This window comes from Primulina huaijiensis, chromosome 16, assembly GCF_012295235.1.
Source record: "Primulina huaijiensis isolate GDHJ02 chromosome 16, ASM1229523v2, whole genome shotgun sequence".
Taxonomy (NCBI): domain Eukaryota; kingdom Viridiplantae; phylum Streptophyta; class Magnoliopsida; order Lamiales; family Gesneriaceae; genus Primulina; species Primulina huaijiensis.
In genome coordinates this window covers 19,949,491-19,965,551 of record NC_133321.1, presented here as the reverse complement: position 1 = coordinate 19,965,551, position 16,061 = coordinate 19,949,491, and the positions used below count along the sequence as shown (strand labels likewise).

Below are 16,061 nucleotides of genomic sequence, written 5' to 3'. Positions count from 1 at the left end.
TTGTCTCGTTCAAGCTGAGTGTTTGCGTATCATGAAATATAGTACTTAACAGTTCATATCTTCTAAATGTTCCGCTGTGGATGAAATTGTTAAATATAAGTTAAAATGAATTTGCTTGATTTGTTAATAAAATAATTGGATTGGAGTGTGTCTACTTATCACAAAAAATTTCTTTCTCATGCCAACTGGTAAGGTCTCTTGGTATTCATTAATAAACTTACAGATAACCGTTTACCAAATGGATTTACGTTAACCTAATAATCAAACCATGAGAAATGTTACTCCATACGGTGATGTTCAACAGTGGCAGACGTGTGGGGGCTGTGACATTAGTAGGCAATGGAGTGCTAGAGAACATGTGAGTCTGGCTAACATGGTGGAATATCCAGTTGTTTAACATATAAATAATATAAATAGTAACTGAATGGATGAGATTTGCAATTTTTTTATACCATATTTTAGGAAATGTTTGGATTCATTTTTCGGACCACGCCTTCCCTTTCGAGAAGTTATTTCTCCAAATACTGTTTTCCCCCCATTTTAATTTACGTTTTCCAACTTAATCATTTAAGTTCACTCCCCAAAAGCACTAAAATTATTTTCTTCTTTTAAAAAAACTTGACAAATTATTAAATATGCTAAAATGACGTTATATCCATGAGAAAAATATCTCATCCAAAATAAAGCACATATTCACATTGTGTAAAAAAAATTTTAAAAAAAATATTTTCTAGAAATTAAGCAGCAATGCAAATCCAATAATGGCCTTATGAAACTATAAATTTCTATTTTACTTACTTTTTTTTTTTAAAAAAAACACGTGTAGTTAAGAATCATGGACGTATATTTATTGCATGCCCGTCTCATTTAACCCTAGAGAGATGCAAGAGAAAAAAGTAACATCAGATTATATATGCCATATGATAATAGAATACAAATTATTTTTTTCAAAAAAAACCTCCATATGTGAATCTTTTGGTGCTTGCATGAACTGACTTTGTGTCTGAACCGCAACGCTTACATCTGGCCTTGTAACAGTAAGATACAATAGTCGACCTATTAATCTCCTGTATGGTCCTGGATCAACCAACATTTTATCATTTGTTTTTCCTTCCAACGCAGTGTCATCAAATTCTGTAGTGGTTAACTTCAGATGCTGCTCCATTGGTGTATTAAAAGGCTTCGATCCCGATAAACCTGCTTTCGAAATGAGTTCCAGTACATATTTTCGTTGATTCAAATAAATCCCCTCCTCATATCTAGCAATCTGAATGCCAAGAAAAAACTTTAATGGTCCCAAATCCTTGATCTTTATGGCAGAATGCAAGTGATTCTAAAGATCTGCAATCGAAGCACCATCATTCCCCGCCGTAATCACAATATCATCCACATAAACTAGTAGGATCGTAATACTCTTCTCTGTTTTCTTCATAACAATGAATGGTCATGTTTGGATTGTGTAAAACCCGCCTGCATCAGAATACTTGCAAACTTTTGGTTCCGTTTTCTCGAAGCTTGCTTGAGACCATGTAAGGATTTGATCAATCTACATACCTTCCCCCCATGAGTGCCAATGCTCGAGGAAGAACCATGTAAATTTTCTCATCCAACTCCCCCAAAATAAAAGCATTGGTTACTTTCCATTTGATGTAAAGACCAACGAGAGGCTGCGGCAATGCTCAATAGACATCTAACTGTAACGATCTTAGCCATCGGAGAAAAATTATCATGATAATCGATACCAGCAAGCTGCGTATAACCCTTAGCAACCAACCGAGCCTTGAAAGGATCCACGCTACCATTAGCTCTATATTTAACTTTGTACACCCACTTGTTTCTAATTTGTTTCTTTCTCAGGGGTAAATCAACGGCAACCCAAGTGTGGTTACTGTCCAAGGCAGCAAGCTCGTGATCCATGGCTGCCTTACACCGAGGATCTGTAATTGCCTCATCAAAGGTAGCATGAATGGAAGAAATAGAGGAAACAAAGGCTTGATATTGAGGAGAAAATTTAGAATAAGAAATGTAGTGGTGAAAAGGATAAGATGTGGATGCTGGGGCAGATAAAGAAGAACAAATGTAATCCTTGGTCCAAATAGGAGGCCTAGAACTCCTAGTAGAATTACGAAGGGGAATGCACACTTGAGAACAAGGGGAATTAACACTGGAAAAACCAGGGGCAAGGTCATAAAGAACAACTTCAGGTGAAGAAGGTGTGGTCAATGGGATATCACTATCATTAACAAAGGAAGGCGAAGGAGTGCGAGAAAAACATGACTGCTAGGTGTAGGCTTGGAAAAAAGGAAAGATAGTTACATGAAAGACAACATTACGAGAAAAAAATCTTAAGGGAAGTAAGATCCTGCACTTTATATCCCTTTTGAAAAGTCGAATAACCAAGGAAAAGGCATGGACTTGATCGAGGGGAAAGTGTATCTGGGCGAGGTAAAATAGAGCGTAACAAAGACAATCAAACACACAAAGACGTGAATAAAAAAGTGGTTTATGGAAAAGCATTTCATAATGTGTCTTGTGTGCTAGATGTGGAGTAGGAATTCTGTTTATGAGGTACCCACCAGTGAGAATGCACTCCCCCCAATATTTTCGAGCAAATGTGCCTGAGGTTTTAAAGATAGAGCAATATTTAAAATATGTTGATGCTTACATTCAACCACCCCATGTTGTTGAGGTATATAAATTTAAATGGACAGAATATATTATACCATATCTAGAAGATTTGATGATAAACTTCCATGCAATATAATAGTCCAGATAAATTTATCCCACATATACCATAAATTATAACTCATATAATTTATCCGAGTTTATATTAGAGCCACCAAAGGGACTTGGTCGGATTCAATTAATTTAAGCTCCAATAAATTAATTTGATCCAATCAACTCATGATTTATCAAAATAATTTATTAATCTTATCCTACTCCACTAAAAGGATAAGATTGCACTCTCAAATTAATTGATATTAATGAAGCACAAAATCAATAATAATATCCTCTAATTTATCGACCCAACATGAATTGCGTATCAAAATAAATTTTTGTAGGAATTGTATATGCTGCTACAACTGTTGTTTATGTTTGGAATGATTTGAAGGAAAGGTTTGATAGGATCAACGGACATAAGATTTTGCTTTGCATGGAGAAATTGGGCGGTTATCACAAGGTAATAGAAGTATTTCGTGCTATTATTCGAAACTGAGGCAGCTTTGGATGAGTATGACTCACTTGTCAAATTACATGTGTGTGCGTGTGATTCCGCTAAGAAGTATTTGGAGCTTGATCAACAGCAAAAGTTACTGCAATTTCTTATGAGGCCTTAAGGACAGTTATCTTCACATTAGGAGTCAAATTCTGATGACGAGTCCTTTACCTACTGTTAATTAAGCTTTCTCTATCATCTCACATTAAAAGAATCGCACAGGTCAATCATGACAACTTCACCTCGAGTCATGGATGGTTCGTCATCGGTATTTTATTCTGCTCAAGTTTGCTCCGAGGATAAGTGTAAATAGTCAATGAAATGTGAGTATTGCCATTGGCCTGGCCATACAAAAGCGAATTGTTTTAAGCTAAAAGAATATCCTCCTGGCCATAGGATGCACAAAAATCAGAACAAAGGATCAAATTCTAAGCGTCGAAATGACTGGAATAAGACCTTGAGACCATCAGCGAATGTTAACATGATGAATAATGCTGAATCCAGACTGATAAAACAGAAACCAAGGCTGATGGAGCTTAAGGAGTGCTGTTCACACCATCGTAGTTTGAGGCTATTTTGAAGTTGCACTAGCTAAGGAGAGTTTTCTTGGCAACTATGATACTCATGCAATGAACATGGAAGGTATTGTGTGTTCATCTTTTGCAAATTCTTGTTCATGTTGGATGATAGATAGTGGTGCGAATAATCATGTGCTTGGTTGTGAGTCAAGTGCACCAGATTCTGTTCCTTGTACTGCTTCCCTTGGAACTGTTCGGTTGCCTAATGATAGCAAGGTTCACATCTCCAAAATAGAATCTGTATCTCTATCTCCACATATAATTCTCCAAAATGTCCTTTTTGCACTCATATTTCATTTCAAAATCCAAGTTTACTAAAGAGCATAATTGTTCGGTCGTTTTTCATCCTCATTTTTCTCTCTTTCATGACATGTTGAGTGGGAAGACAATGGGGATTGGTAGAGAAAAACATGTTTTATACTACATAGATTCTTCTAGCTTCCAATCTGGTAATAGTTTTCATATTTCAGTTTCCGATTCTCGTACAGTTTCTTCTTTTATTCCTGTGACTACTGAAACACATGATGTGAGTTGTAATGTACAAGATGTTCAGCTTTGGCATCAAAGAATTGGGCATAGTCTATTTATATGTGAGTTGTAATGTGCAAGATGTTCAGCTTTGGCATCAAAGAATTGGGCATAGTCTATTTATAGAATGAAATGTTTACCCTTTTTGTCATCCGATTTTGAGTTACCTCATTGTGCTATTTGTCCATAATCTAAACAAACACGGTTATCGTTTCCTTTACGTAATACCATTCATTCAAAGGCTCCATTTGACATTGTCCATATGGATGTTTGGGAGCCTTTCCATACAACCACTCACAGTAGTGAGAAAAATATTTTCTCACGATTGTTGATGATTTCACTGGGGTCACTTGGATCTATCTTATGCTTTTTAAGCTTGATATACTTCAAATAATTAAGAACTTCTTTGCTCTTGTTCGCAATCAGTTTTCTTCCAATATTACGATCATTCGGACCGACAGTGCGTCTGATTTTTTTAAGAAATAGTGCACTGAATTATTACTTTCTTTGGGTATTGTTCACCATAGTTCTTGTCCTAAAAGATATCATCATTATCTTTTACGTTACAAGATATCACAAATATATTATATATATATGTGATATTGTAACAAGTGACCACACACAATCCTACGTTTAGAGTTTGAGAGAACACCGAAGAAGACTTGGAGGTTTGAAGCGTAGATCCAGTGCAGAGGAAGATCGTAAACACGCTTCAAGGGTAATCTCTAATTTCCTGTGTGTTGTAATTAATTAATTCGTGTTAAATACGTAGAACAATCGATCCTGTGAAAGAAGAGATGATTGAAATCACAAGAAATTAATTTTTGTGATCCGATCTTCTCGATCTTGGCTAACATGTGGTATCAGAGCCACGGGTTTTGATATTGTTTTGCGTATTTTGAATTAATTAATTATTTATGCATGTTTTAGTTTAAAGCGGTGTTAGATTTATGTGATTGTGGTTTGTATGGAGTGATTTATTTAATTTTTGAACAGTTTATGGCCTTAGTTTTTGGTGAAATTGTATTTCGTATTTTCGAGTCTGTAACCAAGGGGGGGGATTACGACTCAATGTTTCCCCTTGTTTATTTTCGTGCAATTTTGTTGTATTTTTTTCAAATTTGGGCCTTTTGTTTCTGATCAAAGAACTGGAGGGCTGGATGCCATTCAATTAAAACTACAAGGACTAGACGGAAATTTCGTCCAAAAGATTACAGGGACCAGAGTGCATCTTCTTCAAATCGTCAGGGACCTGTTTGTAATTCTCGAAATCCACCATGGAATGCAAATCTGGATCGAGAAATATAGAGCGCCACGGCCGCAAGGATGAGGGATGAATGTGGAGGTGATTTCCGGTCCTTCTCATGCGTCGTTCTTCACGGTGGAGCGGCGGGGAAGAAATTCGAAAATCACGAAATTTTTTTTCGGCCCTAGATCTGGAAATCGAGCATCTGTTTTTCCGACTTCGAATTGGATATGGTGTCTCGGTGATTTCCCGATGACTAGCGCGGTGGAGATCTTCACTTTCGCATGTTTCCGGCGACTCCTCCAGCGGCGGCGCGGCGGCGGCAATTTTTGTAAGGAATTGCAGAAGACGGGTCGTGGGTCTGGGTCGCGGGTTCGGGTCATGGCTTTTGGGTCGGATCCGGAAAATTGGGTCAAACCAGATTGCTGGGCTTACTTCTTGGGCTGGAATTTTTTTTATTGAAGTATTGGGCCAATTTTGGGCTCAATTAGATCTTTAATTTTATTGTGTCTAGGATGGGCCATAAATTTGTTCTTGCTTAATTATTGCTCATATTTGTCATTCATGTATCATGCCATGTAGATTGCATAAACACCGCTTTAGGTACCATATTGTCATGCATAAAATTTTATTTATTCTATTTTTAGAGAATAAATATTTTGATTAATAATTGAACTATTTTAAGAGTTAAAATAGTCATGATTTTATTAATCGGATAAAACCCAAAATTAAATTTAAAAAATTAAGTGTGAGAGGGTATATTTTAAATAAGCCCACGGTCTCCCTTATTAGTCCATTAGTAAGAATATATGTATGCCTTGTGCCAATTTTATTGGTCTCCCTATAGGAGGGTTACATTGTTTTGGTTACTTGATTGGACCTATTATTTTATAGTAAAATTAATTGTGACCACCCTATAGGTGACATAGTTAATTTGGTACTTGATAAATAATTAATTTAAGGGTATACACTTAAGTCAATGATATTGTGAGAATTTCCTATAGACTATTTTTACAATATCTTTTGATGGCCAAAATCAAGCAATACTAAATTAATATTGCATGAGTTGCTAGATATATTGAATTTAGTGGGAGGGTCCTAGCCTAGCTATAAATAACATGTTTTTTTCTAAAGAAAAAATTATGTATTTTGGAGTTTTAGGTAAATTGCAGTGTTTTAGTAGTTTTTGGGATCTACAAATGCATTTCATGCATAACACATAATTTTATTTATTGCATTGCTCATTTAAATTTATTTTAATTTCAGAAAAATGACTGGAAATTCACTGTCTATGATATTAACCAACAACCAATTAGTTGGAGAAAATTACATTGATTGGAAACGTAATTTGTTGATTGTCTTAACTGCGGAGAAACACAAGTTTGTGCTCAATGAACCCTGTCCATCGGTGCCTACGGCGGAGTCCACACTAGCTCAAAAGCAGGCTTATGATAAGTGGATCAGTTCTGATGAGATGGCCCGTTGCTACATTTTGGGATCCATCTCAAATGTGCTGCAACAGAAACATCAGAACATGGACACTGCTACAAAAATCATGGATAGCCTCCAAGAAATGTTTGAGCATCAAGGACGTCAGGCACGACAAGCAGCCATTAGAACCATTATGAACATGCGCATGAAACCTGGGACGCCCGTGAGAGATCATATGCTTGCATTGATCGCTCAGTTTAACGTGGCTGAGGTGTTAGGGGCTGAAATCAAATCAGAGACTCAGGTTGACATGGCACTTGAGACTCTCCCTGAGATGTTCTCACAGTTTAAAGTTAGCTATAACATGAATAAGCTAGATATGTCCTTGACTGAGCTGATGAAGGAACTCCAAAATGCTGAAAGTGTTCTTAAGACTAAAACTGGTGATGCATTTGTTGTTGCTTCTGCTGGGCCATCTTATTCCAAACCGAAAGGTAAAAATGGAAATAAAAGGAAGAAGCCCAACAAGAAGGGTCCACAACAAAATGAAAAGAAGGTCAAGGTAGATGGCAAGCCTAAGGGAAAATGTTTCCATTGCGGGGAAAAGGGTCATTGGAAGAGAAACTGCCAAGGATATCTAGCTTCCAAGAAGCAAGCTAGTGGTGAGTTATCTTTTATTGAGTCTTGTTTAGTGGTTGATTCTACTGATACTTGGATTGTAGATTCTGGAGCCACTAATCATATATGCAATACTTTGCAGGGGTTCCAAGTAACCAGAAGTCTCAATGAAGGGGAACATACTCTAAGAGTTGGCACAGGGGCTGTGGTGTCTGCAAAAGCTGTTGGAATTGTTTATCTTTATTTTTCGAATAATAAACATTTGGTTTTAAGACATTGTTATTATGTTCCGGAGATTACTAGAAATTTGATTTCTGTTGCTTTATTGTTTAGACAAGGATATTATGTCCATTTTTCACAAATGGTGGTTGATATTACCTTGAATAAAGCCCTTATTTGCAAGGGACATTTGAATAACGATTTGTATGTCTTAAAACATGATGACAGCTCTTTGCATCACATTGAATCCAACAAGCGAATTAAATTGTCTCCCACTAATGAAACTTATTTGTGGCACTTGAGACTTGGTCATATCAACCTTAATAGAATTCAACGGTTGGTAAAGGATGGTCCTTTAAGTAATTTAAAGGTGGAATCCTTGCCTGTAGGTGAATCCTGTTTGGAAGGTAAGATGACTAAGAGATCTTTTAAATCTAAAGGACATAGAGCCAATGAAGTTTTGGAATTAGTGCACACTGATGTATGTGGACCAATTAATGTACAAGCTAGAGGAGGATTTGAGTATTTCATCACCTTCACTGATGATTACTCTAGATACGGTTATGTTTACCTAATGTCCCACAAATATGAATCTTTTGAAAAGTTCAAGGAATTTAGAAATGAAGTGGAAAAACAATTAGGTAAGAGCATAAAAACACTTCGATCAGACAGAGGTGGCGAGTATCTATCCAATGACTTTAGAACATACTTATCAGATAATGGGATAATATCCCAATTGAGTGCACCAGCTACACCTCAGCAGAATGGTGTCTCTGAAAGGAGAAATAGGACTTTGTTGGACATGGTTAGGTCCATGATAAGTTTCTCTAAGCTCAGTACATCTTTTTGGGGATATGCTATCCAAACTGCAATATACTTATTGAACATGGTTCCTTCTAAATCTGTCTCTAAGACACCTCTTGAATTGTGGAATGGGCGCGTGCCTAATCTAAGACATATTCGGATATGGGGATGTCATGCTTATGTGCTAAAGAGAAAGATGGATAAAATGGAACCTAGATCAGAACTATGCATGTTTGTCGGATATCTTAAGGGAACAAGAGGATATTACTTCTATAGTCCTCAAGACAAGAAGATATTTGTAAGTACAAATGCAACCTTCCTAGAGGACAAGCACATAGAAGAAAGTGAATCAAAGAGTAAGGTTCTTTTGGAAGAGATTGCTAAATCATCTACTCCAGAGATCCGCACTGAACCTACTCAGTTTGAATTCACATTTCTACCACCATTAACCACTGGTTTCCAAACAAATGAAGTGGTAGAAGACATTGGTTCCAATTATCGGTCACCCCATCATATCCAAATGGAGAATGAAGGAAATGATCAAGAAGAGAACTTAAGACAACAATAATCAATACCAATCAACCAAGAACCTCCACAACTTAGACGTAGTGGGAGGGTCATTCGACCACATTCTAGATACTTGCTCTATGGAGAATCGTTTGATGCGGTTTCCATTGAACAAGAGGAGGATCCTATCACGTACAAAGAAGCTATGGAGGATATTGACGCTGACCAATGGAGGAGTGCCATGGAATCAGAAATGAGATCCATGTACACTAACTCCGTCTGGGTTCTTGTAGACATTCCTGAAGGTGTGAGACCTATAGGGTGTAAGTTGGTCTACAAGAGAAAGAGAGGAATAGACGGAAAAATAGAGACCTTTAAGGCTAGATTGGTAGCCAAAGGTTTTAGCCAAAGAGAAGGAATCGATTACGATGAAACCTTCTCACCTGTGGCTATGATAAAGTCTATTCGGATCCTCTTATCCATTGCAGCTCATTTTGATTATGAGGTGTGGCAAATGGATGTCAAGACAGCATTTCTTAATGGAAATCTTGACGAAACCATTTATATGGTACAACCAGACGGTTTTATTCACAACGGTCAAGAGCATAAAGTATGCAAACTGAAAAAGTCTATTTATGGACTTAAGCAGGCGTCTAGGTCTTGGAACATCAGATTTGATCAATCTGTGAAAGATTATGGTTTCGATCAAAATCTTGATGAGCCTTGTGTCTATAAGAAAATTTTGGATGACAAGGTGATTTTTCTTGTGCTATATGTGGATGACATCCTACTTATTGGGAATAATGTAGGGGTGATGACATCTGCCAAAAATTGGTTGTCTCAACAGTTTGACATGAAAGATTTGGGAGAAGCAAGTTATGTTCTAGGTATCCAAATCCTTCGGGATAGGAAGAACAAACGGATTGCTTTATCTCAATCTTCATATATTGATAAAATATTGGTGAGGTATGCAATGCAAAATTCCAAGAAAGGTCAAACACCTTTTAGACATGGAATTCACTTGTCAAAGGACCACAATCCCAAGAATCCAAGTGAAGTGGAATACATGAAAAGAGTTCCTTATGCTTCGGCTGTAGGAAGTCTTATGTATGCTATGCTATGCACTCGACCAGATATTTGTTATGCTGTTGGGATTGTTAGTAGATATCAGTCAAACCCAGGACCAGAGCACTGGATTGCTGTAAAGCATATTCTCAAGTATCTTCGCAGAACTAGAGGGTATATGTTGGTTTATTCGGCTTCAGAGTTGGCACCTGTGGGTTATACTGATTCTGATTTTCAAGCTGATAGAGATTCTCGTAAATCCACATCAGGATCTGTGTTCACATTGGGTGGTGGTGCCGTTGTTTGGAGGAGTATCAAGCAATCATGTATTGCTGATTCCACAATGGAAGCGGAGTATGTAGCGGCTTGTGAAGCAGCAAAAGAAGCCGTTTGGTTGAAAAAGTTTTTGCTAAGCCTTGAGCTTGTTCCTGCTGCATCAAATGCCATTACTTTATATTGTGATAACAGTGGTGCAGTGGCAAATGCAAAAGAACCAAGAAATCATCAGCGTGGAAAACACATTGAACGAAAATATCACCTAGTAAGGGATATTGTTCAACGAGGAGACGTGACAGTGTGCAAGATAGCATCTGCTGAAAATCTTGCTGATCCTTTCACCAAAAGCTTAACTGCTAGAGCTTTTGAGGAACATATTCAAAATATGGGTGTACTAGACATGTCTCATTTACTCTAGGGCAAGTGGGAGGATAATGAAATAATGTTCGATAGTATGATGCCCATCGAGTACTTTTGTTATATGTTGATGACATTTTGAAATTAAAATAATGTTCATTTATTTATTTAAATAAATTTATTTTGAGCAATGCATATGTCCATTGGATTGTTGTATTATTATAAATTGAGTGTTTAAGTCGTTAAACATAGAAAGATTCAATTTGTAATTCAATCCAAAGTTTTATTGTCCACGATCGGTAAATAAATAAGGACAAATTATTTTGATAAGATCGTCTCAATTTTATTGAAGCCTATCTTTGGTTTGGTAATAAAATTGAGGATACATTTTGTTGTATTGGATTGGACCACGTGAGATTTGAATTTGATTTGACCATACTAATTCAAAATCACTTGATTGTCGTACATAACACCTTAATCCTGAGCGGATAATGAACTTTGATTACTAACGTGAAGTTCTTTGATACATCAATGAGTGAGACCAAACTATTGGTCAATATCTCGATGTTTTGGGAATCAAAGTGAAATAACAAAGAACATATATTCGTAATATGGAATCTGTCACCTAGTCAATAGGTATGATCATAAACTCACAAGTTCTTCTAGAAGACAGTAAAATCTGAGCTCAGTAATTCAACATTCTTGTTGAATTAATTATGTGATGTGATCACATGGGACTGTCAGAGAGAAGATGAGGGTTGAGAAGCTATGAATATCTAATATGGGTTATATGGTCATGATACCCTGTTTTAGATGTTCTAATTGATCGATAGGGGTGATATGTTGGGTCGATAAATTAGAGGATATTATTATTGATTTTGTGCTTCAGTAATATCAATTAATTTGAGAGTGCAATCTTATCCTTTTAGTGGAGTAGGATAAGATTAATAAATTATTTTGATAAATCATGAGTTGATTGGATCAAATTAATTTATTGGAGCTTAAATTAATTGAATCCGACCAGGTCCCTTTGGTGGCTCTAATATAAACTCGGATAAATTATATGAGTTATAATTTATGGTATATGTGGGATAAATTTATCTGGACTATTATATTGCATGGAAGTTTATCATCAAATCTTCTAGATATGGTATAATATATTCTGTCCATTTAAATTTATATTTTAAAAGATATCATCATTATCTTTTACGTTACAAGATATCACAAATATATTATATATATATGTGATATTGTAACAAGTGACCACACACAATCCTACGTTTAGAGTTTGAGAGAACACCGGAGAAGACTTGGAGGTTTGAAGCGTAGATTCAGTGCAGAGGAAGATCGTAAACACGCTTCAAGAGTAATCTCTAATTTCCTGTGTGTTGTAATTAATTAATTCGTGTTAAATACGTAGAACAATCGATCCTGTGAAAGAAGAGATGATTGAAATCACAAGAAATTAATTTTTGTGATCCGATCTTCTCGATCTTGGCTAACAATTCATAATCTACATTTCCTTCAAATCATTCCAAACATAAACAACAGTTGGCATATACAATTCCTACAAAAATTTATTTTGATACGCAATTCATAATCTACAATTAACACCACTGCATTACATCTCTCCCAATTTTGAAGATTAGCGTCCCCAAAATCAGGCTTCTTACAGCTGCCATCGATGAGCCCCCAGTTTGTCCTTAGCTCGCAGTGCAACAAGCATTGCACGACTCCAAATCGCGTAATTATCATTGCCAATCCACTGTTCCGTGATCAAATTGATTCCAGGCGTATGAGATGGATGGAGAAAAGAGGATCATTCACATCGATTGTTAAGCAATTGAGTCGTCATCCAGGAACGAAAAAAAATGAGAAAATACATTCTCCGTATTTATTTTTGTACATGAGTTCTGCTATTGCCTATTTATACATTTCCAATGAAAAATAAAACGCTACTGCTAAGAATACTCAACACGACTTTAAACTAAGTATTCCTATTTTAACAATAAATAGAAGCTATACCGCCTATACGCCTTTTTTTTTAAAAAAAAAATATATGTTGGGTTTAATCAATGTATATTGTATCTTGAACAGCCCATTATAAACAAAACTCTGGAGTCCCCTGTGATGCCATTTAAAGGCGGTGAGAGAAGAGCTCCATGCAATTTCTCATTCGGTATTTCATAATAAATAATAGCAAAAACAACTCATCAACAAATATTTTGTTCCCGTAATTCAAATTCCCAATTACTTTTAGATGATCGTGGTAAGTAAGTCATGCAAACAATGACTTTGTATGTGTTTGCAGTTATTCAAGCAATTATTTGTGGGACTTTTGTCTTGAGTTGAGTTGTATGTAAATTGCTTAGATAACACTCTTCAACTAATTAACACATATATACTACAGGACAGCATTGAACAAACTTGAATTGAAAACAAGAAAAATATAGTACTTTACAATGGAATTCAGATGGATGGTTGTGATATATTTCTTGCAAATTTCTTTATCGATAGTTAGTAGTAATATGGTAGTCAATGTCTCTCTATCAAAACAAGAATCATTTAGGAAAACAAATCTTCAGAAACTTCATGCAGTTACAAGCATTCAGGTATGCCTAATCCCTTCTCTCTTTTTTTTTTCTTTTCTTTCCTAAATAATTCATTCATTTTTATCATCTTGTTTGGTCTATCGTTTTAATCTCAATCGTTAGACAGACAGTGCAAACATATATATGTATGTACTTCATGAAAAAAAATCATAGTAGGTGTCGCGTCCCAAATCCCATGGGCTCGTTGGACTTGCGGTTGTTTTAAAATCTGGTGTATGATGCAATTCAAGTATTTTGACATCTTGAAAATATTGAAATACCTGTTCTTCCTTTTTTGTTTCTTAATCATTCTTCGAAGGGCTACTTCAGATTTTAGTAAAAGTATAAGTCCTGTGGTTTCTTTCCTTCACTGCAGGAAATATAAAGTTTTTTAAATATGAATTTTTATCATCTCTGTCTTGTTAGAGTGAGGATGGAGATATCATTGATTGCGTAAACATCTACAAACAGCCAGCTTTTGATCATCCTACTTTGATGGATCACAAAATCCAGGTACCCTTTCTCAAATGATCAATATTTTATATCATAGTATCGCATTATATCAGTTGTGCCCAGTTAAAACTTATATTCTTAAAAATATAATAGCTCCTGTAATACGGTAATAACATGGTAATAAAAAACTCAAAATCATTGCTTCTCAGTTGTACCCCAGCAACGCCATAAAGACGGATGCAGCATCCTCCACGAAAGGCAAGAAAATGTCTGTGGGAAGAAATGTAGACTCTTCCAGGACTGTCATGACTCAACTCTGGCAGAGAAGTGGTAGTTGTCCAAAAGGAACGATTCCCATTCGACGAATACAAGGAAACCACGTTCCAAACAAAGACAAAATCAATGGCTATGGTAGGAAAAAGCCTACTGTTCTGCATTATGATGAGAAGTCTAATGAAAGTAAAATGTTATATCTTCAACAGATAAATCACTCGGTATGTAACTTGTAAGACCATCCTTGAATCCATTCTCATAGGTCAAAGGGTAGAACAGGAAAGTTCTCCACCCTTCATATATATTTTCTTATATTCTTACATACAACTAGGAAGAGCAGTAACGTATTTCAGCCCCTTAAATAGTTGTCATTAGTTTTCACAATCTCTCCACTTTTTGCAGCTGGCAATCTTGCACACGGAAGGGTATGCTTATTTAGGAGCCAAAGGAGACATCAAGGTTTGGAACCCTTCGGTAGAATCAGATGATGAATACAGCACTTCTCGGGTGGCTTTAAAAAGCGGCCCCTACTATGATTATGAATCGATGGAATCAGGATGGGCTGTGAATCCCAGTGTCTACGGAGATAGGCAGACTCGACTATTTGTTTATTGGACCGTAAGTCGATGAAAAAAGAATGCATTAAGCGTTTTTGCTGATGTATGTATGTATCTACATAATGCTATATGCTTTGTCGAAATATATCAGGCTGATGCTTCAAAGGAAACAGGGTGCTTTGATCTTACTTGTCCTGGATTTGTTCAAATCAGCAATGAGATAGCGCTTGGTGCCGCAATCTATCCTATTTCAAATCCTACTGGCCTCCCATATCAAATAACCATTTACATCCACAAGGTTAAAAGAATTCTTTAACTTCTCATATCATATAGGTTTTACCGTTCTAGTCCAAATGTGCTGCTTTTCGCACTCCATAGCACATCTTTTATCCAATCTGTGCCTCGGTTCATATTTTATTTTACAGATAAATAAACTCTAAGTATATATATTTTGGAAGTAGTTTAAATTTATATGAAAACAAACTGATTCGGACCAAACATTACGGCTTGAGCCGCAGATTAAAGCTAGAAAAAAGAACTCCTTTGTCTTCAAGTTTCTTTTGAACTAGAGCTCATTGAAATTTAAACTATTCGATCGAAGATATTTTGTATCACGCATTAATAATAAGGCTTCAAAATCTACACAAAGCATGTATAATTTCCGAAACTATTGTAAAAGTAATAAACTTTGGTTTGCATGTAATCTGACTAGTCACTCCATTTCCTTTTATCATTTGTTTCACACTTGAGGATTCCGCCACAAATAACTGGTGGGTGCAATATGGAGAACGAATCAACATCGGATACTGGCCGCCCAAACTCTTCAGTGCTCTCAGCCACCACGCCGAGACCGTACAATGGGGCGGCGAAGTCTACAGCTCGAGAGTGGGAACACATCCCCACACCGGCACGGGCATGGGCAGCGGCCACTTCGCGGACTACGTATCCGGCGATTCCGGGTACGTAAAGAGAATGCGAGTACTCGAAAACAACCTGATTTTGAGGTTTCCGCAATGGGTATTCAGTTATACAGACGAGTATGATTGCTACGATACGTATTATATCAGTGATTATGTGCAAGATCCTGAGTTCTACTATGGAGGACCCGGTAGAAATCCCAGATGTCCTTGAGACTTTACAATTTACTTTTAGTTTATGTAAGATTTAGTTTCATAAAGTGATATATTTCAATTTTAAGAGATATGGAAGTGCTTTTGACCGGTTGATAATGGTTATTGTGTGTCACATGTTTATTTTTTTTAACTATAATTAATAATAGGATGATTAAACAGGAAGAAAAAAAAACATTCTGACTCATGACATTTGAAAAACTGAGCGATT

General features: G+C 36.3%; 1 protein-coding gene across 1 annotated transcript; it reads left to right on the top strand.

Annotated features, from left to right (window-relative positions):
* Positions 1 to 13,276: 13,276 nt before the first annotated feature.
* On the top strand, positions 13,277 to 15,933 carry LOC140961742 (protein neprosin-like). Its single transcript, XM_073420418.1, has 6 exons — positions 13,277 to 13,458; positions 13,864 to 13,950; positions 14,100 to 14,384; positions 14,566 to 14,781; positions 14,872 to 15,018; positions 15,471 to 15,933. Exons 1-6 carry the CDS (start codon positions 13,309 to 13,311, stop codon positions 15,849 to 15,851), a joined length of 1,266 nt encoding a protein of 421 aa, XP_073276519.1. The 5' UTR covers positions 13,277 to 13,308; the 3' UTR covers positions 15,852 to 15,933.
* Positions 15,934 to 16,061: the final 128 nt, after the last annotated feature.